Below are 21604 nucleotides of genomic sequence, written 5' to 3' on the forward strand. Positions count from 1 at the left end.
TGTGGTCCTCGTGGGGCATTTCCTGGGGCCTCCCAGGTGTACCGTGTGGCTCCAGCTACACTGGAGAGGTGGGAGGCTCTGCAGGGCCACACCCAGAAAGGAGAACCTGCTTGGGTAGAGGGCGCAGACCCTCATTCTCCACTTCTTCCACCCAAGAGAGTCAACTCCTCCCCATTCAGGCCTGGTAACCTACAGGCGTATATAGTTGCTGCGGCCCGAGAGAATACACATGCCGCTCCCCGAGGCCTGGGTTTCTCGACAAAAGGCCAAGCAGGCCTATTGGGAAGCCTCAACCCTGTTGCCCTCTGCAGCCCCCCCAAGCCCACTCTTCTTGCCCCTCCCCACCCCCAGAGAGTATTGCAAGGACCTGAATGCCTCAGACAACAACACCGAGTTCCTGAAAAACTTCATTGAGCTCATGGAGAAAGTGACTCCAGACTCCAAACAGTGTGAGTGCCTGGTGGGATGGCCGGGGCTGGGCAGCACCCAGGCAGCAAAATGGGGCAGCCCAGAGGAACTGGGCAGGTGTGGCAACACGCAGGCCCAAGCCGAGGGCAGGTCCTGGGAAGGCTTGGAGCCTTGAGGGTAGCAGGGAGAGTGGGCAGGGATCCACAAGAAGATACTCCCTCCCTATTGGCTGATTCATGTTGCTATTTGGCAGAAAACAACAAAATTCTGTACAGCAATTATCCTTCAATTAAAAAAAAAAAAAGATACTTCCTCCACCCAACCCTCCTGTTCCAGGCAACAACTTCCTCCTGCACAACCTGATTCTGGACACAGGCATCACACAGCAGCTGGTGGAGCGCGTGTGGCGGGACCAGGATCTCAACACGTAGGCACCACCCAGCCTGTGGGGGCAGGAGGCTGGGATGGGCCCAGGAGCCCTGCCCTGCAGAAAGCAGGGCAGTAACCTCAACTCCCTGCTGCCCCCAGGTACAGCCTTCTGGCCGTGTTCGCTGCCACCGATGGTGGCATCACTCGAGTGTTCCCCAACAAGTAAGTGACCCGCCCCGCTACCTGACATCCTGCCCCTGCCTGGGACCCTGCCTCTCTGGCTCCTTGCCTCTGCTGAGACCACTGCCTCCATGAATCTCCCTGCTTCCACCAATCTCTGTCTGTCTTGTGTGACCAGGGCAGCTGAAGACTGGACAGAGAACCCTGAGCCCTTCAATGCCAGCTTCTACCGCCGCAGCCTGGACAACCATGGCTATGTCTTCAAGCCCCCCCAGCAGGATGGTGAGTGCATGGCAGCAGGCGGGAAGCTAAGGCTTCCCTGTCTGCTGAGCCACAGCCAGGCTCTGCTCTGTGAGGTCCCTCTCAAATACGAGGCTGGCCGGCTGAGACTGGGGCAGGTAAAAAGGGAAGGCTAGGTTGTGCCAACCTGGTGGAGGGCATGGCTTCCCACTCCAGTGTTCTTAGAGAATCCCCATGGACAGAGGAGCCTGGAGGGCTGCTGTCCATGGGATCGAAAAGAGTCGAACACAACTGAGTGACTAAACACAGCACAGCACAGGCTGTGCCAAACACTCTGCTGGGTGCTGGGTGCTTAGGCTGAGATCATCTCAGGCTCAGGCTCCTAGGCTCATGGAGCCCAGCATAGAGTGGTCAGCGTGGCTGCCAGCCCCTACTCCTGACCACACCACCCCACCCACCCCAGCCCTGTTAAGGCCTCTGGAGCTGGAGAATGACACGGTGGGCATCCTTGTCAGCACTGCTGTGGAGCTCAGCCTGGGTGGACGTACACTGAGGCCAGCAGGTGAATACCCAGGGCGGAGGTGGGGAAAGAGACACTGGGCAGTGTGCTGCCCAGGCAGGTGGGCATTGATGGCCCCCTTGCTCTCCCCCATAGTGGTAGGCGTTAAGCTGGACCTAGAGGCCTGGGCTGAGAAGTTCAAGGTGCTAGCCAGCAACCGTACCCACCAGGACCAGCCTCAGAAGGTATTTGCTCAAGGATGAGGGCAGTAAGACCAGAAGTACCCATTCTGGAGTCCCCAGGAACCCCTACCAGTCCTCCCAGTCAGAGTGGCTCTGGTGCTTATGGGGAGGCAGGGGACCCCGACATATAAAAGGTGATGGGAGGGGAAAAACTGGTGGGCACTTATGGTCCTTGCTCTCTGCCCAGCAGTGCGGCCCAAACAGCCACTGTGAGATGGACTGCGAGGTTAACAATGAGGTGCGTGTGCCCTGAACCCTTGTTTACCCCACTCCTGGACACCTTAGTTCCAGCTGCAACTCCTAGCCCATCCCTTGGCCAATGGGTTTCAACATCCCACCCTGACTTCACAGCTTTGCCAGAACTGGGGGGAATGGTGCCCCCTCCACTGAACCACTGCACTACCAGGGTCTGGGGAGGAAGGGCTGGGCCAGAGCCCCTCCCCATCTTCCTCCCCCTTCCTCCCCTCTCAGGACCTGCTCTGTGTCCTCATTGATGATGGGGGATTCCTGGTGCTGTCAAACCAGAACCATCAGTGGGACCAGGTGAGGGTCAGGAAGAGGGTGGAAGAAGGTATGGGTTTGAGACTTCTGGGGGTATGGCACTGCCAGGCCTGTGACTCCCACTCCCTCTGGCATCCCCAGGTGGGCAGGTTTTTCAGTGAAGTGGATGCCAACCTGATGCTGGCACTCTACAATAACTCCTTCTACACCCGCAAGGAGTCCTACGACTATCAGGCAGCCTGTGCCCCCTTACCCCCGGGCAACCTGGGTGCTGCACCCCGGGGCATCTTTGTGGTGAGCCTCAGCAATGCCTGGCCTGGAGATGGGGGGACTGGGAGACCTGCCCACAGAGGACCCCCCACCTCTAACGAGCAAGCTGGGGGTGACCTGGGTTCCCGGACAGCAATGGGAGCCCACACCACTCTTCCCCACTGCAGCCCACTATTGCAGACTTCCTTAACCTAGCCTGGTGGACTTCTGCTGCAGCCTGGTGAGTCCCCGGGGGAAATGGGAGAGGGAGGGTGCTCCCTGGCCAGGAAGGCTGGAGAGCAACGGGGCAGGGGCAGGCCTCTGCTGACCACTCCCACTCCGTGACCCATGCCCTGCAGGTCTTTGTTCCAGCAACTTCTCTATGGTCTCATCTACCACAGCTGGTTCCAGGCAGGTAGGTTGGGCTTTGGAGGCCCCTCCTCAAAGCCCATCCCCTGTCTGAGACCGACTCCAAAGGGAGGGCAGGGCTTATGGCTGAGCCAGGCTCTGGGTGTAGGGGTGGGGCTGAGGCGCTCTGGGCCCTCGCAGACCCCGCGGAGGCCGAGGGGAACCCCGAGGTGCGCGAGAGCAGCTGCGTCATGAAACAGACCCAGTACTACTTCGGCTCGGTGAACGCCTCCTATAACGCCATCATCGACTGCGGAAACTGCTCCAGGTGCGCGCGAGGCGTGGCCAGAGGGGCGGGGCGGGGCGAGGGGCGGGGCTAACCTCAGCGCCCCCGCCCATCTGTGCTGCCTCCAGGCTCTTCCACGCGCAGAGACTGATCAACACCAACCTTCTCTTCGTGGTGGCCGAGAAGCCGCTGTGCAGCCAGTGTGAGGCCGGCCGGCTACTGCAGAAGGAGACACACTGTATCCTGCCCGCGCCGCCCCCCGCCGCCCGCCCCCTCCCACCCCTGCGCGCCCCCTCCGTGCCACCGCCTCCTTGACTCCCCACCCATGCCCAGCGGACGGCCCGGAGCAGTGTGAACTGGTGCAGAGACCGCGATACCGGAGAGGCCCACACATCTGCTTTGACTACAACGCCACGGTAAGGAGCGGTGGGGAGGGCGGCTTTGACCCGCAGCTCCCACTCTCCCCAGGGCTAGTGCGGCCCTGCACGCCCCCTGCCCATCCCCGCCCGGGCCGACCGGCTGCTCCCTGTCTTTTCCCAACAGGAAGATACCTCAGACTGCGGCCGCGGAGCCTCCTTCCCCCCGTCGTTGGGCGTCCTGGTGTCCCTCCAGCTGCTGCTCCTCCTGGGCCTGCCTCCCCGGCCACAGCCTCAAGTCCACGCCCACCCCTCTCGCCGACTCTGAGTGTCCCTCCCCCCACCAGGCCTCCCCCACCGTTCCCTGCTCACCTGCCCCCCACTCCCCGCCTTAGAGCCTTGCCCCCTCCCTCCATGAAGGAACTGCGCCCTCCTGGCCCCCAGAATCTGCGCCTTGGGGTGGGGGTGGGGGGCGCCGAAGGAGGACGCTGCAGGTCTCTGGCCCCCAAGCCACGTCTCGCTGCTGGACTGTCAAAGTGTCCCCAGACCCCTCATTCCCACTGGACTCACCCACTCCTGAGGGCTGGGCCAGGGAGGCCACAGTACTGGTGCCAAACCAGGCCTCCACTGCCTGCGCTGCCCTGAGGCTCCCTTTGTGTGGGAGACCTAGGCCTTGCCCCACCTGGACTCCTCTAACCTGGCCCTTCCGCCCCACCCAGGACTAAATCTGGATTCCCGGGGAATAACAGAGGAAATGGTGATGGGCAGTTTGAGGCCTGTGCGTCCCAGCTTAAGTCCCGGCAGGAGAGCCCCCAGTGATTCCTGCCTCTCTCAGGCCTACAGCCACCCCTCCCCCTCTCCTTCCCCAAGCCCTGCAGGTAGCAGGACAGCGACAGTGACACTGGCTAAGACACAACCCCATACACAGCTGGAGCCCTGAGGGCAGAGACTGGACTCACGTTAGACATACCCAGGAGGACACACACACACACACACAGACACGCACCGTGGAGTGGGGTGAGGGTAGGGGCTCACAAAGCCTTACGCGGGGTGAGGGGTTGGTGGGAGGGTTGGCACATGCAGGCTCCATCTCCTGCTCGCCGTCAGCCTCTAATCTAACCTGTAGCCCAGCTGGTCCTCTGTCTCTAAAGCTGAATGTCAAACAGTGCCAAATGCGGAGGCAAAGGGGGAAGATCCCACTGTCCCAACTTTGCCACCAGTGTCCCCTAAATGCCCGTGACCCTGCCAGGTGCTCATTGTAACCATTTCTCACTAGTGTCAGGCCCCCAGGGGGACCACATGTCACTGCCTGCACCCCTCAGCAGAGGAACTCTCACCAGACATCGCCCTTTGCCTTAGTGGCGGTGACTTGATCACTCCTAGCTGGATCATCCAACCCGCAATCTGGCCCTTACACACTCAGGCCTATCTCCCTCTCACACACACACTCCCTGGCCAAACTGCTCCTCCCTGAACACACACTTGCACATATGCACACACATATACACACTCTGTGCACACACAGAGGCTGGGCCTGGGAACATCTCTTCACACCGTTCATTCTGATCATTTCCCCCAAAGGCATCCCAGCCTAGGGGCCGTTGGGGGACTGAGGGCAGGGGGATGTGGCTGTGGGGCTCAGATGGACTGGGAGGAGGGGGGAGGGTGATGCATTAATTAATGGCTCCGTTAATTAATGTCATGTTGCTTGTCGCTTTCTCAGTGTGTGTATGTATGGTCCATGCCTGCTGCTGGTGCCAGGGTGGGCACCCATGCTGTACACCCAGCCTAGACGCCAGCCATGTCTTGTGGGGGCGTGTGTGTAACTGTAGTGTAGTCAGGTGCTCAATGGAGAATATAAAAATAAAAAAGAATCAAACATATACAGAAAAATTAATATATATTTTAAGTTTAAAAAACAGAAAAGCAGACAAAACAATCCCCATCAGGTAGTTGTCCAACCCCCAGCTGGGTCTGATCCTTCTCATCACCCACCTGACCTGGCTGTCCCCTCACCTCGGGCTCGGGGGATCTGTGGGGGACTGGGGGGCCATTTCCTTTTATCTGCCCTTTTTTTTGGTTGTTCTATTTTGTACAGACAAGTCGGAAAAACAACAGCGACAAAAAAGTCAAGAAACTTTGTAAAATACTGTGTGTGTGATTCCTTGTAAAATATTTTCAAATGGTTTATTACAGAAGATCAGTTATTAAATAATGTTCATATTTTCACTTCAAATGGTTCCCATACACTGTGTCTGCCTGCAGTGAGGATTGGGTGGCTTGAAGATAGGTGGCCCTGACCAGTTACCACTCAGCTGAGAGTAAAGCCATACCAATCCAGGTCTCTGGTGGGTGGAAGGCATGATGCTTCCCAGGTCTCCTAAGTGCCAGATCCTTCACATCCCTTTTTTTTTTTTTCTATAATCGTCTCAAAAGCCTTCAGGGAAAACTGTCTTTAAAAAAAAAGTTTCCCAGAGGCTCAAGGCCAAAACCATGGAAGAAAGAAGATGGAGATGAGATGCAAGCTTCTGGCCAGTAGAACCAGACCAGGGCCTAGTGAGCAGGTCCTCCAGGTGGACTGAAGAGTCCAAGTCCATGACCTGGTGCTGGAGGGCCACTTCTGCCGTCTGGAGGAGGCCAAGTTCTGCCCGCCCCCCACAAACATGATGGCTGCTCCTTCCCAGCCCAGGGGAGGCCTGGGCCTCTCAGTGGCCACTGCTGCTCACACTGGAACACGAGTCTGAATCCTTTTGAGCAAACCCTCTCAGGCCTCCCTCTGGCAAGCCCTGCACCCTTGTCCATTCTAATCCTAACTCTTAATAGTGAACTGTATTCTGTGACCTTTGTGTTCAAGGGCAAAGACAACCACCAGGGCAGAGGTTTCCCACTGACACTGTACACATTCCATACTCTGCACTCACCCAGCTGAGTCCTCACCACAACCTTAAGAGTTAGATACCAGTTTATCTCCATACTTCTGGTGAGCAAATTGAGACTTAGGAGAAATCCTTTCTCCCAGATTCAAGAAACCACCAAAGGTTTCCGAAATGAGCTGACCTGTGGCTGAGGAACCTCGGATGCTAAATAAATGAAAGAGGGCATTTGAGGCGTTAGTGAAGAAACCTTTCCTCACCCTCCACAAGGGTTTGCCACATAGCAAAGACTAGCAGTCCCTGAGACAGCTCCCACGCTCTGCAACAGCCCCAGAGGTCCTCGGTTAGAGACACCATGTAAAATATAAAACATCCAATCTGACTGGGATTTCAGATAACTAATATTTTTTAGTATGTTCCCAACATTGCATGGGACATAACTATAAAAATTGGAGTCACATGTATCCTGAAAAAAATTGTTTATCTGAAATTCAAATCTCATTGGCCTGTATTTTGATTTGCTAAATCTGGCATCCCTACCCCGGCGTGGCATCCAGTAGGAACCCAGACCCCAAGGTTAAGGCATAGCAACACCTGTGATCTGGAAGGCTATGCACATGTCAGCAGTTGTACTGCTGGCGGAAAGGAAGGGATTCTGCACTTTAAAAATGTACTTTGTTAACATAATTATTTTAATTATATGCACATTTAAAAAATTCAGTTTTGCACAGGTGGCACCACCTGAAGCCACTACTGCAGTGAGGCAGAGGTCCAAGGCCAGCCTGAACCAAGTTTGTGGAGAGACCTCTCCATCAGGATCATCCATTGACTGTGGTGAGGAAGAGTCATTGAGAGAGGTCCAGCCTCACCCCTTTTGGGGCTGGAGACCGGAGTTCAAGTATGGGCTCCACCTCACTTGTACACAAGGGCAGCCTGGGCAACACACTCACTGAGCTCCCAGGGTGGACCGCATTTTACACCCCAGTCCCCTTGGATCGTCACGGAGGTCCCGTCATCATCTCCATTCAACGGTCCATGAAACTGAGTTTCAATAAGGTTCGGGAATTTGGCCAATGCCACACATCCGTCAAATGACAGAGCAAGAATTCCAACCTGAGGCAGGCATACACCAGACCGTGGAAGTGCCGGGAGTTCGCGCCCGCTGGACCATCCAACATTCTTACTCGCACACCTGCCCACAAGGACACACCCACTCAGGTGTACGGGCAGACATGGAGCCACTCCTCCCGGGAAATTCAGAAAGTGCGTGGCGTGCAGCTGTGCAGCCGCTGGTTCTCGCCGCTCTCCTGAGGTCGTTCGCCCTCCCCCCACGTCTGGAGAACCGGCGGAAACGGTCCTGAGCACTACAACTCCCAAGCACACCCGCCTCTCCCGGCGCACAGCCTCCTGGGACTTGTTCTACCCAGAGCCCAGATCGCCGCAGGTCCCGGTCTGGCCGAGGACTTCATGTCCCGGCATGCCGCGGAGCCGCAAGGCCGACGCTCAGAGGGCTTCCTGCCGCCGCACGGGGCGCGCAGGCGCAGCGCCCTGTTTGTCGGCGCCTGAGAAGGGAGGAGGTACTGTCGAAACCAAGACAGAGGCCGAGGCGGAGCTGACCAGACTTGACTCCGGCCCAGAACTAGTCTCCGTGCCGCGCGGACCGTAAAAGGCCCCAGAGTGGATGGAGGAGATCGAGCCCTGAGATCACCGCCAGCCCGGTCGACGCTGTGGCCACACAGGGCGGGGGGGCGGGCAGGCGATCCCTAAGCTGCTCAGGGCCTTTCCTCAGATCCCCGTTGAGGGGCCTAGGCCCCGGCCCCGCGACCGACCAGGCCCGGCTCTGCCCTTTGGGACCGGAGTCGACCCGACCGGAAGTAGAAGCCTTCACCGGGGCCATAGGCCAGTGACTAGGTCGGGCCCGGGCCTCCCGTCGGGGCCGGACTGGAAAGAGGCCCCGGGGAGGCCCCTAGCCCACTAAACCCTTCCCTCAGGCCAACGCCCTCCAGGAAGATGCAGCGCGCCCTACCGGGCGCCCGCCAACACTTGGGGGCCATCCTGTCCAGCGCCAGCGTGGTGGTGAAGGCTCTGTGCGCGGCCGTACTATTTCTGTATCTGCTGTCCTTCGCCGTGGACACGGGCTGCCTGGCGGTCACCCCAGGCTACCTCTTTCCGCCCAACTTCTGGATCTGGACCCTGGCTACCCATGGGTTGATGGAACAGCATGTGTGGGATGTGGCCATCAGCCTGGCCACGGTAGTGGTAGCTGGACGTTTGCTGGAGCCCCTCTGGGGGGCCTTGGAGCTGCTCATCTTCTTCTCAGTGGTGAACGTGTCTGTGGGGCTGCTGGGGGCCTTTGCCTACCTCCTCACCTACATGGCTTCCTTCAACTTGGTTTACCTTTTCACTGTCCGCATCCACGGCACCCTGGGCTTCCTAGGTGGTGTCCTGGTGGCGCTCAAGCAAACCATGGGGGACTGTGTGGTCCTGCGAGTGCCCCAGGTGCGTGTCAGTGTGGTGCCCATGCTGCTCTTGGGGCTGCTGCTGCTGCTGCGGCTGGCCACACTGCTCCAGAGCCCGGCACTGGCCTCCTATGGCTTTGGGCTGATCTCCAGTTGGGTGTATCTTCGCTTCTACCAGCGCCATAGCCGAGGCCGAGGGGACATGGCCGACCACTTTGCTTTCGCCACCTTCTTCCCTGAGATCCTGCAGCCTGTGGTGGGCCTGCTGGCGAACCTGGTGCATGGCCTCCTGGTGAAAGTAAAGATATGCCAGAAGACAGTGAAGCGCTATGATGTGGGCGCCCCATCCTCCATTACCATCAGCCTCCCAGGCACAGACCCTCAAGACGCAGAGCGGAGAAGGTACTGTGGAATCTTCCAAAACCTTGTTGAGCTAGGAGAATCTTACAGATCAGGTCACATTCCATCTTTTGAGGTGCTTGCTGTATGTAGGCTGGCAGCTGTATGTAAGATTACAGTAAGATGTTGGGGCAGATTCAGAAAGAGAAAATCCAGTTTGTGGCCTTGATCTCAACACTTCGGTATCTGGGCTGCATAAGGTGCTTTCCAAAATTAGGGAGTAAAAGTTGCCTTTCTTACCACTCAGGGTGCTTAAGTTTCAAGAAACGCCCTGCTTCCTTTTGAACTGTCTGAGGGCTAGTGGAGAGCCAGGTACACATAACCCTGGCCTTGTCTGAGAATCTCGGCATTCTAGATGCTGGTCCCTTGAGAGCCAGAAACAACCTGCTGGTCTTTTTTCCCCTGTGAGAGAGGGACAGGGAAGGAGACCTGGGCTCCTTATGAGGTGGTTGGGGCCACCCCAGTTTCCAAGTGCTGGACTTCCACCCTCTTCCTGGGCCTTAATTCAGATGTTGTGCTTCTCTGCAGCTTATTTATTATTATTATTCTGGGGTATAACTAGACTTAGACAACCACTGGCCCATATACACTGACTCTAGCAGGCATGTGTTACCAAACCCAGGGGACAGCCACGTGACCCACCGAGGGAGCCTGCTGACCACACCAGGGAATGGAGACAGCCTTTTCATTATCTGTAAACCAAGCCATCTGCACCATCAGGAGTCTCAGCTGAATTATTCACTTAATGAACCTTGGCCAGGGCAAGCCAGATCTCATTTTAATCCATCTCTTTCTCTCTCTCCCAGGTGTATGGACTCACCAGAGTGGTCACAGCTCTGTTTCCAACATTATTCTTGAGTGGTTTTTGTTGTTTTTGTTGTTTGGGTTTTTGCTTTTTTAATGCAATTACTTGAATTGTGAAATCTAGAGCAGGTTCTGTTCCAACTTTGTGCATTTGTCAAAGGCTTCTGCTTTTGCGCACCCGTGAGATGAGTTCTTAGCAGGCAACTTTACAAATTCAGTTAGACTTGTTCCAGTGCTTACTCGCCACTGGGGCTTTGGAGTGTGGGACACACCCCTCTCCTGAAGGAGTTTCCAGCTGGAGAAGGCCAGATTACTGTGGTCCAAGGTGGCAAGAGTTAGTACACATGACATGCTTAATTGTGGGCCTTACAGTTTCTGTCTCTGTGGCTAATCAATCGTAGAGACTGAGTTCTTTATTAAACTTTAACCTTAACTGGTGGAGGAGATGCAGCCAGAAGGGCTGGGCCTAGTGGAAACTGAACTGTGCTCAGAGATGTTCAGGTGATGTTCAGATGTTCAGGGCCACAGTGGTGGCCCCTCCTCTAGTGAGAAATCTTGGATTATTAGGGTTGGCTGGACATTCGAAAAACCTTCACAGCCCCAAGAAACTGGACAGTTGGAGGCATGTTGGGGTGGGGGTGTCAGGAAGTGGGTTCCTGGCATAGCCTTGTGGTTGTTACCTTGCTTGGGGATATGGATTACTCTACCAAGCAGTTTGATCTCTTGCTTCATGCCACACTCCCTGCCCCAAAGAGCTAGCAATAATGGTAGGCAGGGTTTCCCACCTTTGACACTTGTGACGGAGTGATGAGCATGCCTTGGCAGGTTTTAAACAGAATTGACAAGGCAGTCTCCAGAATGGGAGTCTGGGTAGCAGAGGGAAGGACTGTCCTGTCTGTGCCAACTTGCCATGGTTCCAGGCTGAAGGACAGTGTGGAAGTGTGCTGGGGCTTTACGTGCCTGTCTTCTTGCACCTCCTGTCATGTTCCCTGGCATGGTGGAGATTTTGGTTTTCTTCTGGAACGTGGAAGGCTATACAGGTCTTCCATGCTGGTAGCAGAGTTGGAGGCATCAGGGGTCCACAGTGACCACTATGAGGAGTATTACCTGGCAGCATGAGCAGTCCACCTCCTGGTGGGCAGGGTCCCAGGTCCTCGTATATACCTTCTTCTAGCGAACTTCCCCACTTTCCTTCAGGGTGGGGTCTCCAGGGGTCTGCCCAGTGGAACTAGGCCTGGCCTGTGCCCTACCCACGTGGGCTGTTTTTTCCTTCCTCTCTTCCCGCTAGGACACTGTGTTCCTGCTCTAACCCAGGTCTTGGTGGTGTTGGGGGTTCTTCTGGGAAGGCCAATGTTAAGAGTCAGGAGGAGTTAGCTAACCCAAGTTGACCCTGCTTTCCCAGGCTGAGAGCCAAGGCAAGGGCTTAAGTTCCAAACCTCCCCACAGACCCTTGCCAGGGGGTTCACAACACTCCTGACAAGGAGATAGGGAGAAGTTATGCCTTGAATGCGATCCTGGTGCCCAGCAGAAGTTATGCGTCCAGGGACTTGCCCTTCCACCATCTGCCCTGGGTCCCAGTTCTGCCTAACCTTAGGCACCATTCTCAGAAGCATGGCTGGGGCTGGCCTGGGGGCAGCCTGGTAGGTACCCAGCGTTCTCAGCCTGGAGCTGTCCAAGCTATGGAGGGAGGGCTCTACAGCCTTTGGGTCCTCATCAGAGAGAGCCCTAATCGGAGCCCTGGGGAGCCCTGGGCCCTGCAGTGGGGAAGGAGAACACATAGGATTTTGAGAGGCATGTAAGCAGTAAGGCAAGTCAGTTTCCTGGGGGAAAGAATACAGGGCATGAGCCGAGTTCAGACCCATAGTGACCTGTCATCTTTCCCCGGCCCCAGGCAACTGGCTCTGAAGGCCCTCAACGAGCGGTTGAAGCGAGTGGAGGACCAATCCGTCTGGCCCAGCATGGACGATGATGAAGAGGAGGCTGGGGCCAAGATGGATAGCCCCATGCCGTCAGACAAGGCCCCCACACTCCCAGGGAAGGGGGCTGTCCCAGAATCCAGCCTGATCACCTTTGAGGCAGCTCCCCCGACGCTGTAACTCTAGACCACCTTGAGTGTAGCACCTCCTCTCCCAAGCCCCCTTTGACACCCTCTCAGCTACTCCAGGGCACTGACTGCTCTGAGGAGGGGAGAAGGCCTGCTGCGGGTTGCCACAGCCTTCTGCTATTTCTCGCCAACACTACCCAGGACTCTTGCTACCTGGTTCCAGCTCCAGACAACCACTCTGCCAGGCATGGGACCTCTGAAGCATAGCCAGCCCAGGCCATCTGAGGTAAGACTGCACCTCAGCAGGCAGCCTCAAGTAAGTGGCTGCATGGACACTGGTGCCGTGGCTCCTGGGCCAACCCTCACACCTGACACTGGTTGCTGAGAGCCCTGAGCCAAGGCAAGGATTTGCCAAAAACATTCTGGGGGTCCAGCCCGTGCAGGAGCCCAGTGCAGGGCTGCTGCACATCCCTGCCTGCCCCCAGAAAGACTACGCTCATGTTAAGATTTCTGATACCCTCTGCTGTGGCCATGGCTGCTTCCAGGCCAGGGCAGTCACAGCTCCCAGGTATTTTCTACAGGACCACTTGAGTGGGCAGCCAAGCCCTGCCTCGCAGTATCAATAAAGCAGTTCTTTGAGGTATGGCTCCTGGGCTCCATTAGACCACCTCGTGCAGCCCCCTCAGCATGCTCAGCTGTGGATTAGACAGGGACCTCAGGTTCCAGGGCTCGGTCATGAAGGCTGTTCCCACTGGATAAAAAGCCCACTGCCCTCATTTTTCCCCACCCCCCCCCAACCCCGTCACACTCTCCCTTGCCTCACCACACATGTCCACTCTCAAGCAGCCTTCCCAGAGCTGTCACCTCAACCCTTACTCTCTCTCCCTGCGCTACCTGGTCAGGGAGGCCCTGCCTGAAGATCTGATGACTAAGGGCCTCTCCATCATAAGGAGTTGTTCTTACCCATGGTTCACTTTGAAGACAAGAGTGCTCAGTGTTTGACACCTATGGAGGCAGCCCATCCCCAGCTCCCATCCTGTCATTGCCCAGATTTGACCATCACAGTCGAAACTCCCAACACGGTGGGCACCTGGGGAAACTGAAAGGACACACAGTCCCACCAGTCACAGCTACAGCCCGAGGACCTGCTAGGGCCCCAGGTGGCATGGGACACTCAGCAGCCAGATCCCAGGGGCTGATGTCGCAGCAGAGCTTCAGCTCCTCAGTGAGCAGCCATAGACAGGTCCCCATCCTGCTCAGCTGCCCGTTTGTTCCTGCTGATGGCATTAGCAAGAACTATCCCCAACTCTGGGCTATTCCTCCCATCTAGTCTTTGCAGTCTTTTTTTTCTTTTTGACTGCACCTTGCAGCATGTGGGATCTTAGTTCCCCCACCAGGGATCAAATCTGTACCCCCTGCTTTGGAAGCTCAGAGTCTTAACAACTGGACTATCGGGGAAGTCCCTTCAGTCTTTTTTTTCCACTTTATTTTACTTTCTTCTCTTCTGTAATTTCTGGACATACCAGCAAAAGTTGAGTTGCTGGGGGTGGGGGGCAGACTTGCAACCCCAACTTCATCCAGGCACATGATCCATAAACTCCTCTGGGACGGTAGAGGAAGAAGGAAAGGGGAGGTTCTGCAGCATGAGGAGCAAGTAACAATGTCACACACAGGACTGCGGCTGCCCCAGTGCCTGAGGTGTCCCGTGAGCGAGGCGAGAGTCCAGGTGGCCTCAAACCCGGCTCCCACGCTGAGGGGCAAATGCAGGCTTTCCCAAGGCTGGGAAGAGTTCACGGCTGGATCCTCTTGCGGTACAGGTAGGCGTTGCTCACCTGGTTCATAATGACCAAGCTGGTAACGACAGGGCAAAGCACAGCCAGGTACCAGACCCCACCGGTGACTGTGGCAGTGAACCAGAGTGAGCACATGCCCAACAAGAGGCTGGCACCCCCCAGAAGGTAGCCCACCAACCCCGAAGTGGCATGGTACAGCTTAAGCTTGGCCAGGGGCCATCGAGGCAGCAATTTGGGGTAGAGCAGCCCCACCCCACCCGAGCACTGCAGCCCTGCCCACAGCACAGCCAGCAGCCCTGCCCGCCCATGCCACGTGGCCAGGTGGGCCTTGCCAAGCTGTTCCTTGTGGAGGATGACAAGGCCCAGGCCCAGCAATGCACACAGCAAGGCCAGCAGCTGCAGAACCCAGTGGCAACGCGCTCGGCCCTTCCGTGAAAGGGAGCGCAGCAACGAGCTCTCAGGAGAGAACACCAGCAGTGCCTCGGTCATCAGGAAAGAGAACTGCGGAGACAGAGAGGACACTAAATGAGGGTGCTGCCAGGCAGCAGGGAACGTTTTAGATAGAACCTAAGCTGCCAGCTAGTGTGGGCAGATTGCCCTTGATCCTCTCCCCAACTGACAAGAGTATCTGGTGGGGCAAGAGTGGAAAACCATCTGGGACAGAACATGTGTTATGAGTGACCAGCAAGAGGTACCTCTCCACACTTCTTCCTGAGTGCTACTCTGAAATGTCATCTCTGCTATGTTACCCAGCAAACACAAGGCTTGAGATGTGGCAGTTATAAATGATTCACAAGCTTTGTTTCCCTGACAGGCCTGGATACAATTTCTTGGCAAGAGTTGTCCACATGGGTACACTGTTTCAGGGAATAGTAGGTGCACCACTGTAAATTAAGGTGACAGGAGGCACAGGTACACCCAAATGCATATTCTAAGCCTCCTGCCTGGAGGTGGCTAAAGCATCGTTCTGTACTTAGACAAACCCATTTGCCCTGCATCTTGATTACCCTAGTTCAAGTCTTCAGATATAAACTACAGCAGGAGTTGGAGCCTACAGTTTCTCCAACCCCACATCCCACCCCTCCAAATCGATATTAAGTGTCCATTTACGCTTAGAGACCACTAGGACCACCCCCAGAGCAATACTCCCTCCCACTCCTAAGAGCTGGCCAGGTTCACTACTTACAGCCAAAGACATAAGCACAGGGTGCCAGGAGAAGAGACCTAGAATGAGAAGAGGATGCCTTGTGAGGCTCAAGCAAGAACCCAGCCACACCAATCCCCACAGGCTGAGGAAAATGAGTAGCCCACCACCCAAGGAGGTGGTGCCAAAATGCAAGCCCCATCCTGCTGCAAGGAGCTGACCCCGTATCTATTCTCTCTTCCTGGACTCTCCCTGGATCAGAGGCCACCCTTCACCATTCCTCTGGCAGCCCTCCCTCTTTCCCCCTGCCCTTTGCAAGAGGCAGCCCAGTGTGGCACCCAGACAAGAGGAGCCAGGTACTCTGTGGGGCCTGGCCAAGCTGGCAGAGCCCTCACTCTCATCTACTCCACCCTGTTTATCCCTCCAGCATGGCATGTCCCTCAGCCAGCCAGGCCTTTCCCAAGAGTCAGACCCAAGGCTTCCTATTGCCCCTGCTCCCCAGGAAAAGTGACAGTTCCCAAAAGTCAGTAACTATGCATTCTACTTACTGGAGCCAGGCCTGGCAAGTACAGCCACAAAGATGGTGAAGCCCAGGGCCACAAGGTGGGCAGCAGCTCCGGAGGCAGTGCGCAGAGCACGGTATATGTGTGACTCGGTCTCCACAGAAAGGGCCATGATCACTCAGGCCGGCTGTAGCCTGAAAGCATAGCAGAGTGAGCAAGGGCCTCTGGTGCCTGCTGTCCACTCTTCTCACTGGAGCAAGGGTGGCAGGACAGGAATGCCACTCTCTTCCAAAGAGTTAAGGTAGGAAGGGGCAGCATTAAGGCAGGGCCCAGGAATAGTCGCGGGCTGGTGGCCAGTCAGCGTGTATCCGCATCTGAATTGGCACTGATCACTGGTCCGTCCACCTTCCAGGTAAGAGACGCAAGGCCGTGTAATAGACTACAAGTCCCAAAGTGCACCACGCCGTCGCCGGGCGGGAGCGCCTGCTGGAGTACCGTGAAGCACCACGGGAACTGTAGTTCCCGGTTGTGTCGAAATTACAGCCTGAATCGCTTTGCGCACACCCTTCCCACGTGCAGCTGGCTTGCTGCGTCTACACGCCAGGGATTCGCCTGCCTCACCCGCAGCGCCGACCCGAGGAGATGGTTCAGTCCCGAACAAGTGGGATTCTCCGGGCTCTAGCCGCGCGCCTTGCCGCTCCGCCGCTTAACTTCCGGGTGCGACGCCTACCCCACCCGGGACTTCCTGGGCCTGTTAGCAGCCACACGGCTGAGTTGCGCTGCGCAGGCGCTGTTGAGCAGATGGCTTCACGGGTGTATCAGTGCGCAGGCGTGCCTGACCTGGCGGCCCAAGCCTCCGGTCTGTTTCTGACAGGTGCTCCCAGGAATAGAGGCGCCAGCTACGGACTCCGGCCCCACTAGCGCCATGGGCAGCAGCTGCCGCATCGAATGCATATTCTTCAGCGAATTTCACCCTACGCTGGGACCCAAGATCACCTATCAGGTGCCATCCGGGCTCGCGGGACAATGGGGGTTAGAGGGTCGCTCCGGGGAGTTCAGTCAGTTGCCTGGAAGCCTTGGAACCCCGTGCCCCGTGCTGCACGCAGGCACGCCGCTCCCTTGTTCGCGTGGAATCGTGAACCACAAGTATATTCAAACCCAGTCCCGGGCTCCCGGTGTGGCAAGGCAAACAAACATCGCATAGGCAGTGATTGTGGAAAATGGGGCTGTGTGGGCCCAAGGGAGGTGCCAGGTCCTACGAGAGGTGTGAGTGGTGATCCACTAGTATCCCTGGATGCATAGAAATTTAGGTGTGGGAGGAGTGTGCCAGGAGGAGGGAACAGCATATGCAAAAGCCAGGAGGTAGGTGAAAACATAATGTGTGTGTGGAAACACAAAGGTGAAGTAGGCCTGGGTGGATGGGAGAAAGGGGAAACCCTGGAGAAGAGAGCTTAGGTCTTGAAGGCCACCCTGTGTACTCTGCCTAGTTATAAGGCCCCCTAAGGAGCTTCTTGTCACTCCCTTCCACAGGTCCCCGAGGACTTCATCTCCCGTGAGCTGTTTGACACTGTCCAGGTGTACATCATCACCAAGCCAGAGCTGCAGAACAAGCTCATCACTGTGTGAGCCCCTAGGAGGGGAGTAGGGAGGGTTCCCAAGGAGGAGTGGACAGACATGGGGACAGGAGGAGATTGATTTTGTTCCTACCTGTTCCCCTTGTCCAGCACAGCCATGGAGAAGAAACTGATAGGCTGCCCTGTGTGCATCGAGCACAAGAAGTACAGCCGCAACGCCCTGCTATTCAACTTAGGCTTCGTGTGTGACGCCCAGGCCAAGACCTGTGCCCTTGAGCCCATCGTCAAAAAGCTGGCTGGCTACCTGACCACACTGGAGGTCTGCAACACTATGGGCTTGGGTGGATGGGCAGGCAGAGTTAGGGAAGGTGTTCGCATGTCTCCAAAGCCCTCCAGATCTGGGAACCTGCGAGGGCAGGATGCCAGCCAAGGGTCCTGGGGTGTGCCCACCATGCTGTCCATGCCCCATCCAGCTAGAGAGCAGCTTCGTGTCCACGGAGGAGAGCAAGCAGAAGTTGGTGCCCATCATGACCATCCTGCTGGAGGAGCTAAATGCCTCAGGCCGGTGCACTCTGCCCATCGGTATGGCCTGGCCTCTGCAAGGACAGCAGAGGGGTCAAGGAGGGATGAAAAAGTGGCAGGGGAAGGTGGGCCCAGTCAAGAACAAGACTGGTGAACAAATTGGTGGCCAGGAGATAGCCATGAGCTTGGCTGATGATGTCCAGGGTCCAATGGATGATGGGATTGGGGAGGGGGAGGCCAACAGAGTTCTCTGGCTCTGCTCCCTGAGCATGTTTCTTCCCCTGAATGAACCCCAGTCTCTTGCTCCATAAAAGGAGGAGACTGGTCCTATGCAGAGCCACCTGTCTGCCTCCAAGGTGGCTGGGAGGACTGCCCAGTAATTGAGGGCCTCTTGGCAGAGTTGGCACTGAGGATATGGGTGGGGTCCCCTGCAGATGAGTCCAACACCATCCACTTGAAGGTGATTGAGCAGCGGCCTGACCCTCCTGTGGCCCAGGAGTATGATGTGCCTGTCTTTACCAAAGACAAGGAGGATTTCTTCAACTCACAGTGGGACCTCACCACACAGCAGGTGTGCTCGCCCTCCCCAGCTATCATGACCTGTGGCTGGCCGCAGCCCTGGCCTCATCCCTCTTCTACTGAACCTGTTCTTCCCTGCCCAGATCCTGCCCTACATTGACGGTTTCCGCCATGTCCAGAAGATATCAGCCGAGGCAGACGTGGAGCTCAACTTGGTGCGCATTGCCATCCAGAACCTGCTGTGAGTGGGGAACAGTGACATCCGGGACAGGTTTACCAGTCAGGAGGACCCCAGGGGCCCTGATTGTAGGTGCTGGGAAGGCATGGCCTCAGAAGCTGAGCACTACTGTTTCCCCCAGGTACTATGGTGTTGTGACACTGGTGTCCATCCTCCAGGTAGGTGAGTCTGGGGTCTGATTAAGTGGAGACTGGATCATGTGACTGGGCCCAACTGGGGCTGTGTCAGACTTCCAAGCCCCTTACTCAAGCCCCTGTGCCGCCTACTACCCTCTAGTACTCCAATGTGTACTGTCCAACACCTAAAGTCCAGGACCTGGTGGACGACAAGTCCCTGCAGGAGGCATGTCTATCCTACGTGACCAAGCAAGGTATTGGCAGGCTCTGGGGGAGGCCATCTCAGGGAGGGCAGGGCTACCTGGAGAGCTGACCTTTGATGCCTGCAGGGCACAAGAGGGCCAGTCTCCGGGATGTATTCCAGTTGTACTGCAGCCTGAGCCCTGGCACTACTGTGAGAGATCTCATTGGCCGCCACCCCCAACAGCTGCAGCACGTTGATGAACGGTCAGTGGGGACCCCCTGGAGCATGAGGGGTTTGCCTGAGGGCAGGTACACTCTCTGTGTCTCTCTGCAACTCTGGGTCATAAAGAAAGCAGGAGACTCCTAGTGAGCAGAACCACATGGCACTGCTAATCCAGGAAGGCTTCCTGGAGGTGGTGGGTTTTGGTGGCCAGTCTGGTCATGGAAACAAAACTGGAGGGAAGACTGGCCTGGCTTGAAGGAAGCCTGGCCCAGAGCATTACCTCTTTCTTCCTTGACACTCATCCCAGAAAGCTGATCCAGTTCGGGCTTATGAAGAACCTCATCCGGCGACTACAGAAGTATCCTGTGCGGGTATCTCGGGATGAGCGGAGCCACCCCGCCAGGCTTTACACAGGCTGCCACAGCTACGATGAGATCTGTTGTAAGACAGGTAGAAGCAGGCAGGACCGCTGAGGTGGGGTCAGGGCAGCGTGGCCAACCCCCACCAAGGCTGCTGACCTCACCTCCACCACACCATTCAGGCATGAGCTACCAAGAGCTGGATGAACGGCTGGAAAACGACCCCAACATCATCATCTGCTGGAAGTGAGGCTGGTGGTGGCTGGATGAGGCACGCAGCTATGGCCACTCTTCTGCTAAGCCCTGCCTGGTGCATGAGGACTAGACCAGAAAACTAGTCCATACTGTCCCAAGGTTGACCCTCATTTCTGTAAATAAAGTCATTCATTTCAACCTACGTTTATTGAAGACTGCCTCTGAGCCAGCCACCAGAGAAAACCAGCAGTGAATGAAATCGCCGTGGTCCTGGCACCGTGGAGCGCCATCTGGTGGGCGGAACCGACAATGGGCATGAAAAGTGCCCACTAATTATAAACTAAAATAATCAGCCAGAAAGAAACAATCAGAAAGCTGAGATGAAAAGTGAGTTGGGATAGGAGCTGAGACTGCTCCATATTAGATGGGCAAGGAAGGCCTAGCTGAACTGGTGTAAACCAAACCTTGAAGAAGGAAGAATATACCAGGCAGAGGTAACAGGTGCAAAAGCCCTGAATCAAAATCTGCTTTGGGATGTGTGAGGAAGCCAAGGGAAGCCCGTGGGACAGGAACATAGAGGGCAAGGGGGAGAGGAGCAAGAAACAAAGTCAGGAGATAGGAGAGGAGGCAAAAGCCTGACTGCAGAGCTATGGATAAGCTGCTTTGGACATCTGAAATCTCTCTGACATCTATTCGTCGCTTAGTTGGTGTCCGACTCTCTGGTGACCCCATGCACTGTAGCCCACCAGGCTGCTCTGTCCATGGAATTCTCCAGGCAAGAGTACTGGAGCAGGTTGCCATTTTCTTCTCCAGGAGATCTTTCTGACCCAAGGATTGAACCTGGGTCTCCTGCACTCCAGGCAGATTTTTTTTTTTTTTATGTTTAAAGAGAACTTTATTATGACAGTGAGTTTTGACTTGAAAATCATTACATGAAGTGGAAGCGAAAGTGGCTCAGACGTGTCTGATTCTTTAAGACCCCTTAGACTAGCCTTCCAGGCTCCTCTGCCCATGGGATTCTCCAGGCAAGAATAATGGAGTGGGTTGCCATTTCCTTCTCCAAAACCAGGCAGATTCTTTACCATCTGAGCCACCATAGTATTCAATGTTTTGAGGGCCAGAGGCAGCCAGATCCATAGTCATGTGAGGAAGGAATGTCTCATGTACAATTTTTTTTCTGGCCACGCTGCATGTGGGATCTTAATTCCCCAACCAGTTATCACACCACACTCCCTGCATTAGAATCGTGGAGTCTTAGTCACTGAACTGTCGGGGAAGTCCCTCATGTACACCTTTAAAAGACTCCTGGTGGGAATTCCCTGGAGGTCCAGTGGTTAGGACTCCAGGCTCAAACTGCGAAGGGCTGGGGTTCGACCCCTGGTCAGGGAAATAAGATCCCACATGCTACAAGGCAGGGGAAAACTCAGGACGGTCAAGGGTGGAAATGGGTCCAGGAACAGTCACGTGACAGGCAATGGCAGCCCGGACTAGGCAGGAGAGAAGTTGTGAGCCCTGCGCAGTATTTTAGGGGTAGAGCTAACGAGGTGGAGCTGGACGCCAGAAATGCTGGAACGAGGAGGTCACAGAGAGCATCAAACGTGGGCGGAGAGGGAACAGCTACAGGGAGAGCTGATGTGGGGCGGGCCGACTTGACATCCATCTGAGGAGGAAGCCTAGGGCGCAGGAGTCCAGAACTCTCGAGCTGCAGCCGTTTGTGAGGGAGAGAGCTCCAGGAGTCCAAAAAGAGTTGCTCCGCAGCCTGGCTAGCAGGCAAGAGGCTGGCGTGTGGGGGACCCAGCAGGGGCGGGGCCCAGGTCGCACTGCGCAGGCGCCGAGCTTACCGTTTCCATGGCGGCGAGGACTCACGCGCAGCAACCACTCCGCAACCGTAGGGTCCCAGACTTCGGCCCCGCGGGAGACCGTGGTCCCCGAGCGTGTCAGCAGCATCGCCACCCCAGAGCCAGCTGCTGCCCGTGGA

General features: G+C 56.2%; 4 protein-coding genes across 11 annotated transcripts in view; 3 read left to right on the forward strand and 1 right to left on the reverse strand.

Annotated features, from left to right (window-relative positions):
- Positions 1–5914, forward strand: part of CACNA2D2 (calcium voltage-gated channel auxiliary subunit alpha2delta 2) — a 141776-nt gene extending 135862 nt beyond the window's left edge. For 2 of the 8 annotated variants that reach the window (XM_070456027.1, XM_070456031.1), the window contains 15 exons: positions 352–449; positions 745–835; positions 937–999; positions 1136–1239; positions 1661–1759; positions 1853–1941; positions 2126–2176; positions 2410–2481; positions 2581–2733; positions 2877–2929; positions 3048–3103; positions 3238–3364; positions 3451–3560; positions 3656–3738; positions 3866–5914. In XM_070456027.1, coding sequence (XP_070312128.1) covers positions 352–449; positions 745–835; positions 937–999; positions 1136–1239; positions 1661–1759; positions 1853–1941; positions 2126–2176; positions 2410–2481; positions 2581–2733; positions 2877–2929; positions 3048–3103; positions 3238–3364; positions 3451–3560; positions 3656–3738; positions 3866–4006 — 1390 coding nt within the window. In that variant the 3' untranslated portion in view covers positions 4007–5914. Of the gene's footprint in view, positions 1–351; positions 450–744; positions 836–936; positions 1000–1135; positions 1240–1660; positions 1760–1852; positions 1942–2125; positions 2177–2409; positions 2482–2580; positions 2734–2876; positions 2930–3047; positions 3104–3237; positions 3365–3450; positions 3561–3648; positions 3739–3865 lie in introns of all 8 variants that reach the window. The other 6 variants (XM_070456025.1, XM_070456029.1, XM_070456028.1 and 3 more) reach the window with 3 other exon arrangements.
- Positions 5915–8085: 2171 nt separating this feature from the next.
- On the forward strand, positions 8086–12900 carry TMEM115 (transmembrane protein 115). Its single transcript, XM_020916001.2, has 2 exons — positions 8086–9412; positions 12105–12900. Exons 1-2 carry the CDS (start codon positions 8562–8564, stop codon positions 12307–12309), a joined length of 1056 nt encoding a protein of 351 aa, XP_020771660.1. The 5' UTR covers positions 8086–8561; the 3' UTR covers positions 12310–12900.
- An 821-nt stretch (positions 12901–13721) lies between these two features.
- On the reverse strand, positions 13722–16425 carry CYB561D2 (cytochrome b561 family member D2). The gene is made up of 4 exons (XM_020915959.2): positions 16319–16425; positions 15743–15891; positions 15237–15274; positions 13722–14551 (listed from the first exon to the last, which is right to left on the reverse strand). The coding sequence occupies exons 2-4, from the start codon at positions 15867–15869 to the stop codon at positions 14048–14050; spliced, it is 669 nt and encodes a 222-aa protein (XP_020771618.1). The 5' UTR covers positions 15870–15891; positions 16319–16425; the 3' UTR covers positions 13722–14047.
- A 99-nt stretch (positions 16426–16524) lies between these two features.
- On the forward strand, positions 16525–19828 carry NPRL2 (NPR2 like, GATOR1 complex subunit). Its single transcript, XM_020915957.2, has 11 exons — positions 16525–16700; positions 17228–17319; positions 17422–17590; positions 17745–17853; positions 18228–18364; positions 18456–18553; positions 18672–18708; positions 18827–18920; positions 18996–19113; positions 19380–19522; positions 19614–19828. The coding sequence occupies exons 1-11, from the start codon at positions 16623–16625 to the stop codon at positions 19679–19681; spliced, it is 1143 nt and encodes a 380-aa protein (XP_020771616.2). The 5' UTR covers positions 16525–16622; the 3' UTR covers positions 19682–19828.
- Positions 19829–21604: the final 1776 nt, after the last annotated feature.

Source organism: Odocoileus virginianus, chromosome 26 (genome assembly GCF_023699985.2).
Source record: "Odocoileus virginianus isolate 20LAN1187 ecotype Illinois chromosome 26, Ovbor_1.2, whole genome shotgun sequence".
Lineage (NCBI taxonomy): Eukaryota > Metazoa > Chordata > Mammalia > Artiodactyla > Cervidae > Odocoileus > Odocoileus virginianus.

Coding starts and splice junctions, on each gene's coding strand:
- TMEM115 (XM_020916001.2), top strand. CDS start 8,562: ATGCAGCGCGCCCTACCGGGCGCCCGCCAACACTTGGGGGCCATCCTG. Junction 9,413..12,104: donor CAAGACGCAGAGCGGAGAAG/GTACTGTGGAAT, acceptor CCCCGGCCCCAG/GCAACTGGCTCTGAAGGCCC.
- CYB561D2 (XM_020915959.2), bottom strand. CDS start 15,869: ATGGCCCTTTCTGTGGAGACCGAGTCACACATATACCGTGCTCTGCGC. Junction 15,275..15,742: donor ACTTGCCAGGCCTGGCTCCA/GTAAGTAGAATG, acceptor TTCTCATTCTAG/GTCTCTTCTCCTGGCACCCT. Junction 14,552..15,236: donor CTGTGCTTATGTCTTTGGCT/GTAAGTAGTGAA, acceptor CTGTCTCCGCAG/TTCTCTTTCCTGATGACCGA.
- NPRL2 (XM_020915957.2), top strand. CDS start 16,623: ATGGGCAGCAGCTGCCGCATCGAATGCATATTCTTCAGCGAATTTCAC. Junction 17,854..18,227: donor CCGGTGCACTCTGCCCATCG/GTATGGCCTGGC, acceptor GGTCCCCTGCAG/ATGAGTCCAACACCATCCAC. Junction 19,523..19,613: donor TGAGATCTGTTGTAAGACAG/GTAGAAGCAGGC, acceptor CACACCATTCAG/GCATGAGCTACCAAGAGCTG.